Source organism: Amia ocellicauda, chromosome 17 (genome assembly GCF_036373705.1).
Source record: "Amia ocellicauda isolate fAmiCal2 chromosome 17, fAmiCal2.hap1, whole genome shotgun sequence".
In the NCBI taxonomy this organism is placed as follows: Eukaryota; Metazoa; Chordata; class Actinopteri; order Amiiformes; family Amiidae; genus Amia; species Amia ocellicauda.
In genome coordinates, this window is record NC_089866.1 from 21,174,625 (window position 1) to 21,189,517 (window position 14,893).

The following is a 14,893-nucleotide window of genomic DNA, read 5'->3' on the forward strand; positions in this document are numbered from 1 at the left end:
TTCCTGCCGTCTGTGTTAAAGCTACTGACAAATTAAACAAGGTTCGAGCACTGAGTAAACTCTGTTTCACCTCAATTGAAAGGTGTGCCATTACCCCCACAAACCAATGCAAAGATGACTCTGTGTATTGGCTTCAAAGGGTGCTTGGGTGTTTCTTCAAAACAACTGTGCAAAACATTGTTTGAGCTGAGCCACAGTCCTGTTGCTACTTACAATTTAGTTCAGAGGGCACAACCTGATATCTGAGACACAGATCAATAGCATACACAGACACAAACACCTACAAAACCGCACTGTGCCGTTTGCTTCACCCTCCCCAGGCATTGTGGACCAGCCCTCACCTTTCTCTCCAGGAAAGAGGCAATCAGACCAAAGTTCTTCGGGTGCTGAATGAACCTGTTAGCCCAAGAGAGAACATGGTCAACTCTTCATTAAAAGATAGAAGTTCAGCACAGTGTGTGTTAATATGCATTTATTATGCAGGGACACATACAATAATAACAGAATACGTGTAATTTACAGAATGCAAGAAGCACTATTTCCAAATTAGCTAGTTGATTAATTTCCATTGAAAGCCAGTGGGCAGAAACTGGGGAAAACGGTATAATAATAAATATTGATAAAATACATAATGTATTCTATAAGTATGTCAGATGCACACTAAAACATTCTAAAAAGTTCATTAAATAATAAATGTTACCTATTAATAAATGAATAAATAAATATGTAAATATTAATCAGGAGCTCCCAAGATAATCTAAATGCAAAATTAACCAAATAAAATGACTGAACACATCCTAGATTAATTCTTGAGTGCACTACTCATTGCATTTAGGCCAAATCTCAATTTTGTAATACAAGACACATTATTTTATGTATTTCAAATGGAAGCTTCTTTTTGTGGGGACTCCCAGTAAAAGTCACAAGTATGTTTTTATGTACTATTGGTAAAGCCAGTCAAACAAATATCCTTGCAGACTGAAAGTGGACAACAAACTGTAAAATTGTAGTTTTTTTTTTTTAAAGGATATTCATTTGTTAAAGTGGCGTCAACATCATTCTCACCGGGACAGATTTTCTCTCCGGATTGATAGCAATACACAAACACACACACATTTCTGAGAGTCACTGTCCAAAGTTGAAATTATACTTGAGGAACAATCGTAATTACATTTTAAATAAAAATAGAGAAGGAAAACCATTTAAGAAGTTTCCACTCTGGCTGATAAAGACCATATTTTTTGAGGAAACATTTCTGACCTCAGCTCAGGAGACCACACAAGGCTGAAACCACAGACAAAGCTGATGACTAAGTTAAAGACTGTGCAGATAGTGCCATCCCCATGACAACTTGCACCCTTGTGCCTGCAGACTGCACCTTTTACACACTCACTTGGCTTGCATCCAGTTGCACTGCTTTGCGAGAGGGAAGCCACATGCAATAAACTACACAACTGCTAGCTGAAGGCCCTGAGAAAGTGTGCCTGGATCTTCAGTTGAAGCACGAAGCCAAGGGCCCATCCCCAAGTCTCTTTCGGTGTCTTTCGGTTACAGGTCTTACTTTGTCAGCCAAAACAGAAACGGAAAAGCGACGACGCTCAAACCACACTTTTCATTTCTTAAATATACATTTCTGGTTTTAGAAATTTCCTATTTGATGCGTCTTAAGGTGGTCACCAGTTCATGTGTGAAATCCCCTCAGAACGACAAGGGAAACAACTTTTATTTTTAGTGTGAAGACATTCTTTAAGACTGACTAGCTGAGACAGACTTGAGTAACGCAAATCAGTAGCACAATCTATAGGATGGCTTAGTGGTCCTGCTCATTATAAACAGCACACAAAAGCATGACTATAAACATGCAACACACTAATATACAGGTTCAATTCTTATGCTTTCATTTTGAGCCAACACTGCATTAGTAGAGAATAAATTCTGATATCTGTTTATACTGTATGTGCTTCTTCTTGTGATAGCAACAAGAAACAGCTTTAAAAATAGATGCATATTAAATGTTATAATTAAATTAAAAATGTGACTAATTTTTGACTCATGTACTGAATTTAACAATTGTTTTCATTCTCAAGTCATTTCTGGAATTGCTTTACAGTTATCCTGACGTGAGAATAAAAGTTTCAACAAAGGAAACTGCATGTTTTATATTTCATGTGGTTAGCCCTGACAGCACGCCAACCAAAGTGACACCTTGAAGACAATTTCAAAACACTTTCTTCCATTTTCGGGGGTCAAAGATAATTTGAAATCTGTCTATGTACAGAAATTGTATAAAAGCAGTTTCAAATCCACATTGGCCCTGAACACGTATCTCGGCAAGAAATCAATTTTCCACAGGATAGCAAATGAGAGCCGGTATTGATTTCTCATGCAAGTTGTGATGACAGTTGCTCTTTTTTTTCTCACGTGGATACATATCCATGTTGAAATAGCCTGGCTCTTTTAAGTCTGAAAGCCCTCAAACAGAAAGACTCAGTCACATTAGTCACTGTCTGGCCTATTCTTTTGTTTCTAATGAACACTCCTGTCCCTTTGACTATCCTTCAGGCCCTCTGGAGAAAAACAGGTGTCAGACATGGCAGTGACACGTCACCTGGAACAGTCTTAAGCACAGCTTGACGTGGACTCATTGTACTGTGTAAGGAGGGCAAGAAACAACGTGATAATAACCAGCTTGTGGTAAGACTGCATCCAAAGCATTGGAACTTTCTAAAAAACAAAAGAATCAAAAGGTCTTTCAACTATTGATCAACTATTGGTCAAAGATGCCATAAAGCACCCAGTTTTTAATCCCTAGATTACCCTTCAGTAGCCTTAGGCCCTTCTACGTAAAGCAGAAGCAAGTATTATTAAGTTAACAAGCAATGAAGATAAAGCTCTTAGTGGCTGCATCCGTTTAAAAAGTAATGCAATTTTGTTGCCGATCGCAGCTCGAGATACATCTCTCCCTGATGGCAACCCAGTCATCTCTAGGGATTGAAAGCCAAGGCAGCCTCACTACAACAAGTGAGTAGAGCCACACAGGGTTAGATTTGATAAGCTCTGCATCAGGAGAAAAAAAAAAAAACACACTCAGTATTAAGTCTTATAGAAATTAAATGCCAGAAATTTTCCCAGAAGGAGGTACCAACCGCTTCAAATGTCACTGAAGGACTTCCTGCGAATCGATTCACAGGTTTAAAAAAAACAACAGCTCTTGATTAAAAAAGGAGAGCAAAGATTTGATCCCTGTGCAAAGCATAGTAAATCTGCCTACTAATCTGTTAGTCAAGACGACAGAATATGGAGAAGGCGGAGGGTCATTAACAGGCAGGGCACGTGGGGGAGGAGCTTGTAGCTGTCGGGTGAGTCACACTACCTCTGACATTGTTGTGGTTGAACTTCGTAACAGCCATCACTTACACTTCAGCAAAGCAAAAGAATGAGCTTGTGGCACACAGTAAAGGGCATCTGATAGCCCTCAGAGGAGAATTACATCTACCCAAATCAATTCGACCATCCAAGATAGGGTTATGTATTTAGTCAGATATGTGGTGCATTTAATATAACTGTATATTAATATAACCCCCCTTAGGTTACACTGCTGTAGTATTATACGCATCTATATTCCTTTAACATTGCAAGGTTAAAAGACAATCTTCGTAGCTGCAGTTGGTTAGGCAGCAGGAAAGGGGTTAACCATTAAAATAGAGAACTTTGCTTGCTTCAGAGAAAACACATGCCGGGAAATGCTGACTCTGCAAACCCTATCAGTGCCTCCATCTGCAGATAGACAGAGACTCCCTCTATCTAGTCTATCTGATGGCAGGCGCAATCCAAAGACAGCTGCCACTCGTCTCAACCACAAAACCCCCGCAGGGAACCCGGGCCCACTCCTGCGCTGTAGGTGCCCCCGCTCTCCAGAAAGCAGCCCTTACTTCTCGCGGAAGGTGTCCTTCTCCTGCTCGCTCCACATGTTCATGACCTGCCGGTCCTTGTACACCTTCATGGGGTCGTCCATCAGCCCGTTCATGTTGATGAACTTGATCCTCTGCTGCTCGGCGTCGAACAGCATGGGGGGGATGACAGCCAGCTGACGCATCTGCTTCTCCGAATTCTGCCAGGTATGGAAAATAAAGCATTTTTTTGTATTGTAGGACACAGGTAAGGTGCAGAAGGAATAAATGTTGGTGTGGTTTTACCCCGTTAACTGTCTGTCACGGAAAATAAATTCCCACAATCCAAGTCTCTGCTCAGTATCAACAGCACTTTGTGACACCACACGCCAGCTGGCGATCACCCTTTGATTCTTTGTTTTACTACTTGGCTCACTATTTAAGTCTGCTGTACTGTGATCCTCCCCCTAATTCCTTGCAACAGTTCTTCTCCCCTTTGTAACTGATTGCAATATGCTGCATCCCAGATTTATTGTTAAGGCATGCTACACGGTGCACTGTTTTAGAGTTTCCTGTACTTTTAAACCACTATTGGTGCATGCAACTTGCCTTAGATAATGACACCCACCAAAACAATAATGGTGACACTGCTTTTGTACAACAACCGCGAGAATGAATGAATGAATGAATGAATACACAATTCTGATAAGCAAAAGTGTCTACACTGTTCCCAGTTGAACAAGGATGGGAATACCTTGTCTCACGTACAGGAAATATACCAACTATAGCTAAGCGCGTGTTAAGAAAAAGCAGCTCTGCTATCCTGTGTGCTGATGCCTTTTCACCCTCTTTAGCGAGTCTCTTTGTGAGTCACAGCCCGTCAGCTTCCCAGACTCCACAAAGTCATAAAAATCGTTCACCTTCCGTGTTTGTTTCGAGCAGGAAATTGTTCTAACGCCGAGCAAATGCTTTCCGTCCTAGCCGTGTAAAAGACATCGATTCAGATAAGTAAGGCCTGACGCGATGAGCAACCGAGGAGCGAAGGCATTACGGCTTCCTGTGGAAAGGAGGCTTTTGCACTCTGGCCAAGTCTGTACGAGCTGCCCAGGAAAGAGAGAGCCTGCCTGGGGCCTGACACGGTCACCCTGCTCAGTGAGGTCATTGGGGTAAACTGAAAAAAGGAACTGGCTGGATGACAGGGTGGCAGAATGACTGTCAACAATGCTTCTGGTTTGTGTGTGTTCGTGTGCGTGTGTAATTTTAACTGAGCAGGCCAAAGACTTGTCATGGTCGTTTAATCAACAATTATATTTAACAGCATTCCTGCACAACCTAACAATCATACAGAAATGTGCCATAGCTTTGAAATAAACACAAAGGTCACAGGTCAGGGTATGATGTACAGGTTTGTGGTTGCAGTTGGGGTTGTTAATTCACAGTGTCAGTGTGTCCTGTCGAAAAGATTTTGATCAGAGTACTACAGCAGAAAGAAGAGCAAGGGGATTTTAAACATTGAATCGCTAGGTAACAGCTCACGACGTCTTCATTTCCTTGACAAAAAGAAAGCCCGCCATTTTCTATTTCATTTCTTTTCTTAGTGTTTGTGTTTTTAATATTGCTCTGAAATATTTATTGAAGCCTGTAAAACAAGCCTCCCCACACAGGCAGAAGAATGAGGAATTTATTTAATTAACTTTTTATTCTACAGCTGTTCCCCGACTGTACCACTCACATGGAGAGCACACTCAAATGTCACACTTACATAACAGGACTTGTTGTGTGACATGTGGTACAGTGAAGAATTTAGCTTGGAACAGAGACAACAGCTATGTGCAGCACGAGGGAAGACAAATTAACATGAACTATGTTGTGTTTCCATACATGGCAATTAAATATACTGATATTGAAAAAACTGAAACACCTTTTTTGCCTTTTGGGTTTTCTCCAGCTAAGCAGCCTTTTCTTCAGCTTTATGCTCGATCTGGAGTTAATTTAATGTTCACAATTTTCATGAGTTGGCTTTGGTGTAAATGGATCATGAATAAATCTATAAGAAACATCTACAGATAAACAAAAACAATACTATAGTACAGTATCTGTGAAGATCTGACAATAGTCCTATCTCTCAGAGGGCGGTTTGAGTTTTGAGACAGGCAGGTCCTGAACACAGGCTCAGGAGAGGAAACGGCGGCTCACCTCCTGCTCTGAGATCCCATCGATGATCTCCGACACCTCGTGCTCGCTCCGCGCCGCCGCCGCCGACAGGCCCCCACTCCTCTGTCCGACCCTACTAAGATAGAGGCTCTTAAACTCAAACCGTGTGGTAGACACCGGCGCTGCTCCGCAAAGCATGGCGCACCCACTTCATTTTATTTCAGTATGTTTACCTCATGTGGCCATAATATTATGAATCTTTAGGTGAAATATGATACTGCATTAGTGTCCACAGGAGAAACTCTGCACTATATTACAGTATACACTCACCTAAAGGATTATTAGGAACACCTGTTCAATTTCTCATTAATGCAATTATCTAACCAACCAATCACATGGCAGTTGCATCAATGCATTTAGGGGTGTGGTCCTGGTCAAGACAATCTCCTGAACTCCAAACTGAATGTCTGAATGGGAAAGAAAGGTGATTTAAGCAATTTTGAGCGTGGCATGGTTGTTGGTGCCAGACGGGCCGGTCTGAGTATTTCACAATCTGCTCAGTTACTGGGATTTTCACGCACAACCATTTCTAGGGTTTACAAAGAATGGTGTGAAAAGGGAAAAACATCCAGTATGCGGCAGTCCTGTGGGCGAAAATGCCTTGTTGATGCTAGAGGTCAGAGGAGAATGGGCCGACTGATTCAAGCTGATAGAAGAGCAACTTTGACTGAAATAACCACTCGTTACAACCGAGGTATTCAGCAAAGCATTTGTGAAGCCACAACACGTACAACCTTGAGGCGGATGGGCTACAACAGCAGAAGACCCCACCGGGTACCACTCATCTCCACTACAAATAGGAAGAAGAGGCTACAATTTGCACAAGCTCACCAAAATTGGACAGTTGAAGACTGGAAAAATGTTGCCTGGTCTGATGAGTCTCGATTTCTGTTGAGACATTCAGATGGTAGAGTCAGAATTTGGTGTAAACAGAATGAGAACATGGATCCATCATGCCTTGTTACCACTGTGCAGGCTGGTAATTGGTGGTGTAATGGTGTGGGGGATGTTTTCTTGGCACACTTTAGGCCCCTTAGTGCCAATTGGGAATCGTTTAAATGCCACGGCCTACCTGAGCATTGTTTCTGACCATGTCCATCCCATGTACCCATCCTCTGATGGCTACTTCCAGCAGGATAATGCACCATGTCACAAAGGTCGAATCATTTCAAATTGGTTTCTTGAACATGACAATGAGTTCACTGTACTAAACTGGCCCCCACAGTCACCAGATCTCAACCCATCTTTGGGATGTGGTGGAACGGGAGCTTTGTGCCCTGGATGTGCATCCCACAAATCTCCATCAACTGCAAGATGCTATCCTATCAATATGGGCCAACATTTCTAAAGAATGCTTTCAGCACCTTGTTGAATCAATGCCACGTAGAATTAAGGCAGTTCTGAAGGCGAAAGGGGGTCAAACACAGTATTAGTATGGTGTTCCTAATAATCCTTTAGGTGAGTGTACATTACGTCAGTAATTAAAAGTTACCATTGTCAAATTGTGGACAAAACACATAGGAGAAACATTTTAAACAATAAAAAATAGAAAGAGAAAATTTGTATTTTTAACATAAATATTAAAGAAAAAATATTAAAAGAAAAAACTCAGAACAAGCATGTTTCAAGCAGACATTTTACGTAGGAGTGTGTCTTAGGTGTAAAAAGCTGGGAAACCCTGCCTTAGGTACATACAGTAGAAATTACCGATTTCTGCAGTGAAGAGTGGCTACTACTCTCAACGGTTCATCATAGCCTCTTAATCAAGCTGTCATGGAAAAAGACACATTCTGCTTTCATGATCAGACAACTACTAATGGTCTTTAACGTAATCCTGCTTCTGTGGCGGCTCAAGCTACTTTATCTCCGGCACATCTCTGACTTAAAATTCGGCAGCTAATGAGAAAATCTGAAAAGTCTAATGTGCCTCGCAGCGCCGCAGCCAAAAGAAGGGGTTTTAACACACACAGCCTCCCCATACTGACATGAAAAGAGAAAAAGATTATTCAGTCTGAAAAAAAAGAATAAAAAAAGGATACTTGATTTTCCACAGTGCTTGGTAATCCCCAGCCTATTTCAGAAGTCGGATTCCTTTAATGGGTCCAGACCTACTACCACTATCCCTACTACTGTAACTACACACAACTGCTTAAAAAAAGAAAAGGTTTTGTAGTGCGGCCCTTTGAACCACCACACTTTGCAAAGTGTCCTGTTTAAAGAATGCCTGTCTGCTCCTCACTGCTTGAGTGCAAATTATCTGTTTGTTTTACCGTTTAAGTTCCAGCTCTGAGCCAGCTCACTTACATTACCCTGAGCAAGCCACTTATCCCCCCCGTGCTGCCCTTCAGATGAGACGTCACTCTCAAGTCCTGGTGTAAGGGACTCTGCAGCATTAGTAGCTGATGGACAGGTGACCCTGTAGTGACTGAATGGAGCTATAGAGGATGGCACCCAGATAATGACTACCTACTTTTATTTAGACGGCTAGATATCCAGGTGACCTTTTCCTCTCCCGCCCACTGTTGGAAATGTGCCTGGTGGGTTGCCCTATTCATTCCCCCAAAATGCTTCAGTCTGCCACGCAAACACATAAGTTCCAAGAAGTTCCTCTCTAACGTTCTGCCATGTCTTCAACCAAATGGCGTCACTGGGCATCTCAAAAGTACAGCACGACGATACCCCAGCTGTACACAATACTACTAAACTCTTGACTTGACTGCCCCGCAATGGCGACAGGAACCCCACAACACCCCCTCGGTGACGTTCTGTGACCTCTGCTCACCTCTGCATGCGCTCCTGCAGCTCCCTCTGCTTGCGGATCTCGGGGAACTGTTTCTCGTAGTACTCGCGCACTTTGCTCTCTTTGGCGCGGCGGCGCGGGTTGTTCTCAATGCGTTCGACTTTCTTTTCCCAGGCTTCCATCAACTGGTCATAACGCTGGCAGAACTTCTGTTCCTGATCAAAGACAAGTGACAGCTCAGGATCAGCAGTGGTGAGATGGAGGGCGCGGGGAGGAGGTTTCACACAGACATGGACCCCTATTGGGTGACACACCAAAAAGCAAACACTGGTACTCCAGGGGAGAAGGAGGAGATTTTTTTATTTATTTATTTTATTTATTAAATGTTGCTCTTGCTACATCTGTTCCTGTCTCGCACCAGTCAGCCTTGCAGTGCCACCGTGTTGAGTATATTAAGGCACTTCAGACTCAAATGAAGCATTTCATAATGTGCCAATCAGTGGGAAAGAACCCTGCCCTTCTACATTAAAACAAATAAAAACACAATAAAATAAAACACAGCTGCTTAACCATAAAAAAATATAATAAAATAAAAACGTTGCTTAATGTGAATCTGAACAGTCTTTAGGGAGATTTGCCTAGAGATCACAATAGCTGCCAAAACAAAATATTTTCCCTTCCTCTTCACCTCAAACTGACATTCCAATGAACAACGGCACCGAGGGCTGTCTGTTAAGCATCCCCATTATTCATTACACAAGGATCAGTTAAACAAATAGACAGATTTATGCTGGTTTTAAAAAGGGATGTGATACCTTTACTCAACCACGACAGTTTCAATACAAGCTGTTACTACTTTCAATCCAGTTGCATCACATTTTAATCATTTTAGTATTTCATTATTACCTCAGAGACCCATGTAATGAGTTTCTACAACAAAAACAACAACAACGACCACCGACACTAATACTGGTAAAAGCACAATTTAAAATAATGTTATTGAAACCAGCACATGGCGCATGCGAATTGCCTAAATTTAGCTGGACAATTCATTTCCGTTTTAACAAGACAGAAAGCTGAAGTGTCTGTCACTGTGGTCTGCCCACCTCTGTCCTCGAGCTGCAGCAGCCAATGAGCGGCTTCCTCTTTCTGGAACCTGAGTTCAAACGACGGCAGAAGTGCCACCTCAGACCGTCTGCCCCCCGATCTGCTTTCGAGTTCCCTTGCTTTGCCTTTCTATCGCCTCGCATAATCACATGATTTACTTCTGTTTTTTTTGGTGGGGGTGCTCTTGTTTAACAAAAGCTTTACGGTTTGTAAACAGAGACCGAGGACATCAAATCTTGCACAAAATAAATGACTCAATAAACAACAGCAACCGAATGTATATATAAGAAGTGCAAAAAAACCTAACAATCTACACTGCAAAACCAGATGATTGAATAAAAAAAAAATAAGCCTCTACTTCCAACATGAGGAAAACAAATTAAGGACAAACATCACACAAGAACACTGACAATGTGTATAGCAAGCAAATTCAGCAGAATCTAGGAAGTGATATTTAAAGACACCAAAGAAAATACACAGTGGTTGGAAGAATAACAGTCATCTGTATGGTTTGTGACTCTCCTGTTCAAACTCTACCGAGTCTCTAGTGAACGTGCCATGTAACCCACTTGTTTACACAAGAGTAGGTTTAGTTTGAAGGCTATGCAAATGTACCGTTTAAAACACTTCAGACTTGAACTGCAGTCTCCCTATGTCACTTTTCCCCTTCAACCAAGAATGATTGTTCAGTTTGATGACAGGGGGTTAATGGAACAAAGAAGCAAAAGAGAAGTAACAAAAATGTGTTCCAAAGTACGTTACAGCAACACAACAGAGTGTAGCAGTGTGAAGCAGGACAATCTATTAAGCCGTCATTACATATTCTCTATAGGGAATCCGATAAAAGTGGTGATACTGGCAACTCCGTACTGTTCTTTAAATGCATTGGTTTCTGAATTTAACATGAAGGTCCACTGATACCATTAATTGTAATGAACCCCACTAACCAGAGACAGGAAAAAAATTGACGTATATTTTCTTTCCTCCTCTTTCCAAATGCCTCCTCCAAATATTACTGTTAATTGCTGACCCGCAACATATTTTTCAGATTATTTATTTAACTGAATTAAAAAAAAAAGAAAATAATTGACGGCCATAACGATTTTCTGTCAGGAGCCGATGCGGTTCGGATTGCTGCTTCTCTGTTTTCGTATCAGATTTGCACGATCAATCTCTGCTGTATTTATAGCCCGCTACCCGCAGTTTTCTTTTTTCGGTCATGCTGACACACACGCTGTTGGAAGGTGTGAGCAGAAGACAGAAGTCTACTGCTGGCTGCAGCTTAGATGAAATGTCTCCAGCCTCTGTTATGTAGCTCCCTGCCTGGCAGACATATGTTTTGCCATTATGATATATTTTGGGGGAAATGTAGATTTTATTCCAAGCCAAGGAGCGTTTTTTTTTTTTTTTTTTCCGATTTTGTAGCTGTTGCCTAAGGCTTGCTTTGGAGTAACACTCTGGCTCAGCATTGTGCAGCTGTTGTGTTACCTGCCGCAATCCTTTTGTCCTTAAAGCAAGATACAGTAAGCACAGGAGAAAAAACTAACTAATATTCTACTCATCACATGCACAGAAGTGGACAGAATTTGATTTCCAACTCCCTTCTAAGTGCCACAGCCCAGTATTAGCACCTAAACACTACGGGCTGAAAGGTTATTCAACAACTAACTATTAGAGCTTCTGTTACATTTCAAACTCCTATTTTAAAGCTGACTGGAAATAATTAAACCGGTTTATTTTCGTCTGGAGTCTGCTTTCTTCTCCGGCTCTGTCCTCAGAAGCACAGAAATGATCAAGTGTGTGTATGTTACGGGAAGACAACAAAACATCACTGCTCTTGTCTAGAACTAATTCACTGTGACAGGATTTCAAGAGAGGAAATCAGCTGAGGGTGCCTTAAAAAAAAATACAAAAAATCCTTAATAATACAAAAATCAAACAATCCTCACTGAAAGGATTTGCCTCGTCGCCTTCTTGTCATAAATAAAATCCTGTAGCCATGAAAAAAGGCACAGCAGGAGAAACGCATAACAAAAGCACCCTGATATCCTAGTTCCACTGTGCCCTAATTCTTAAATTTCACAAAAAAGAAAGAGCTCTCGTTTTCTACACAGAACAAACAGGCAGACACTAACCCTTGGAGAACTAGATTCTGCACGTCAGCTGTTTCAACAACATGGTCATATTTACACCTGTGATAAGCAAAATGAGTGTAGTTGTTTTTCCATCTTCGGCTTTATTCTGTTTAAATACTCACCCACTGTTTACGGGCATGGTTTCTTCTCTTGAAGTACAAAATTAGCTTCTTCCGCATTGCCTGGTTTCTAGGAGAAAGGAGGGGGAGAACAAAAACGTTTTACAACTTGGCTGAAATTGAGCGGTTTTAAGGCGAGAACGGCTGTAGAGTAGTACAATGGACAAAATACAAGAGAAGCTACTGTTGGAATTGACACAGAGAGGTTGAACAGGTGACTGAGGGGGAAATGGGGGGCTTTCAACGTCAGTAAAACTTTTAAAACAGTCAAAGTTGGCGGGCGTATCTTCTACCTGGCACTGTGTCCAAGTTCAATGTCACTATTTGATCACAGTTTGTAAAATGAAGCCCTTTTTACCTCCCTTCATCCCACAGGCTCCTAACATTGTGATAAGCTTTTTAAGACAGACCCTGTGAGGAAAGCTGTCAGAGATCTCTCTGCTTGGCCCCTGGAGTGAGTCTACTGACTGATGGGAAACAGCAGGAGCCAGCTTGGCAAGGAAAAGAAAACATACATGATCGATTTTTATTTTTATTTGCATTAATTAGTATTTATTATTTAAAATGTATTTTCATGTTAGTTTTTATGGTTGCATAAACAGGAGGCATAAATCCACTCTGAGTTAAAGCTGTTTTATTCCCAGAGTCCCTAAAGTCCCTCCATACTCCAATATGGTTTGGAGATTTGAGGCAAGTTTTAGGGGAAATTTAACAGAGTGCCATGATATTGCCACAGAAAACCCAGACTACTAAGTCAGCAATAACGCAGTATATACAATACCTCCTAGATCTTTCTTCCCCCTTCAGGACTATTTACAAAAACTCCTGCCCTGTATCTACGGCCTTACCAGAAAGCTAAACTGCCCTGACGTTTACATCATTATTGTCTTATTGCTTTTATACTCTTTAAAGTCCTCAATGCCTAAAGACCTGAAGTCAGTGATTATTAAGATCCAATTAAGTAAATATTGCATCCAACTAAGTATTTAAGAGCTCAGTTTGAAGGTCCTATGGCTTTCCAGGATCAGAAAGATGTATGACTGGTCTAATATACATTCTACAGGCTAACTTTAATATGTAGTGGAACATGTTAAACGATCGCTCTGCGCCTTTGTCTTCCCTCCATTCCGTTGGCGGAGCTCCTCCAGCTGTTTGCTCCAGCGCGCTCCCCGAATGAAAACTTACACGGTCTCTCCATCATCAATAGGAGCCGCTTTGTTTCGATTGTAGTAAAAGAGGCCCTGAACTGCTGCCAAGTCCCGTCCTTCTGTGACAGCGTTAAGTGGATGAACTTAAAATAGCACCGAAAACGGTGAACCTTGAAAAGCGCGCGGTCCGAGTCGCAAAGCTGGAGTTTTCAATTAAAGGTCAGAGACGTAATCAGCTTATAGCGAGTCATTCATCTTGCTCTTGGCGTAAAATAGATTTTTTTATTTTTTTGACACTTAATCTCTGTCTGTGGTAAGGTCAACTTCTTCCTGATTAATGGAAACTTAGTCAACATTAATTACTTCAATGCTGTGGCCATAACCTACAGGCCTCTGTCGCCACAGGGAACAGTGTGCAAAATCAGGCCAGGAGAAACGTTGCCGTTAAAGATGCATCACATATTGGCAAAAGATAAAACATGGCAGCTGATCAGAAATCTTGGTGGAGCCAGGATAGTGTGGTTTGTGGCAAGGAAGTCGCATATGAAAACAAACAGAGAGAGAGCGCCATGCCTCCTTGAGCAAGTGGCCGCCTTCCATTCCACAGAGATCACCACACGCACTGACGCAACGTGTGAACAATGGGGCTCCGTTACTGTATACTTATAAAATGAAGAGCAGTGTTCATGTGAGGGATGGACTCCTCAGAGTTAAAGGCTTCAGTCAGACTCACATGCTCCAACCAGTTACACATCCTTGCAGCGCTGATGAGTTCAGTGCCTCAGAACTCTGTTCATGCAAAGATAACAGACATGAGGGCTATGCAAATAATTAATTCTGAAATAACTCAGCTGTAATGTATATGACTGTATGTTTCCTAAGGGCCTCTTTCAACTCAAATTCAGCTCATCTTTAGTTCAGTCTGGGACAGCTTTGAATTTGCACAAGTTCCACACAGAGGCTTTTAAAAATAGTAACCGTTCATGATTTTACGCTCTAGATTTCCGTAGCACACAATGAGGAAAACAAGTGTAGGTGAACACCCTGTTCATGAATTAGGTGTGGTGTTAAGGTCCTGGCTAGGTAAGACCCAGCTGTGATTGAGTTTACCCAAGAGAACTTAAAGGCTTTTGCCTGCAGTGCTACGGTAGTACAGCCTGTGGACGGGGACAAAAACAAAATGGTAACCCATGGACGGGTAGCCTGGGGCAATGATAGAGCAGGGCGCTGCCCAATACTCATCTTACTCTTCAGGAGATGGTGCCAAGGAAAAATGAAGGGGTACAAAGCCTGGCTTGTTGGGTGATCAAAGCGCGACTCAGGTATTTAATAACATAGAGGCCTTTATACAAATTACTGCAAGCCAATACAGAGGGAAGTTCAAAGAGCTGGAACAAAGAAAAGAGGTGAGAGTAAGGGTGAACGAGTTGGCGTTTGGCCAGTTGTTTAATCCTTTTTTCCAGAATGATACCGGGCTTCCATATATATACAGTACTGTGCAAAAGTTTCAGGCAGGTGTGAAAAAATGCTGTAAAGTTAG

At 41.8% G+C, this 14,893-nt stretch overlaps 1 protein-coding gene across 7 annotated transcripts in view; it reads right to left on the reverse strand.

Annotated features, from left to right (window-relative positions):
- The window catches only part of ncor2 (nuclear receptor corepressor 2), a 160,334-nt gene that overhangs the window by 54,715 nt on the left and 90,726 nt on the right, over positions 1-14,893 (reverse strand). For 6 of the 7 annotated variants that reach the window (XM_066689577.1, XM_066689578.1, XM_066689579.1 and 3 more), the window contains exons 9-13: positions 12,209-12,275; positions 8,887-9,059; positions 6,087-6,180; positions 3,933-4,111; positions 342-396 (exon numbers count right to left, since the gene is read on the reverse strand). In XM_066689577.1, coding sequence (XP_066545674.1) covers positions 342-396; positions 3,933-4,111; positions 6,087-6,180; positions 8,887-9,059; positions 12,209-12,275 — 568 coding nt within the window. The remainder of the gene's footprint in view (positions 1-341; positions 397-3,932; positions 4,112-6,086; positions 6,181-8,886; positions 9,060-12,208; positions 12,276-14,893) is intronic. The other variant, XM_066689576.1, reaches the window with a different exon arrangement.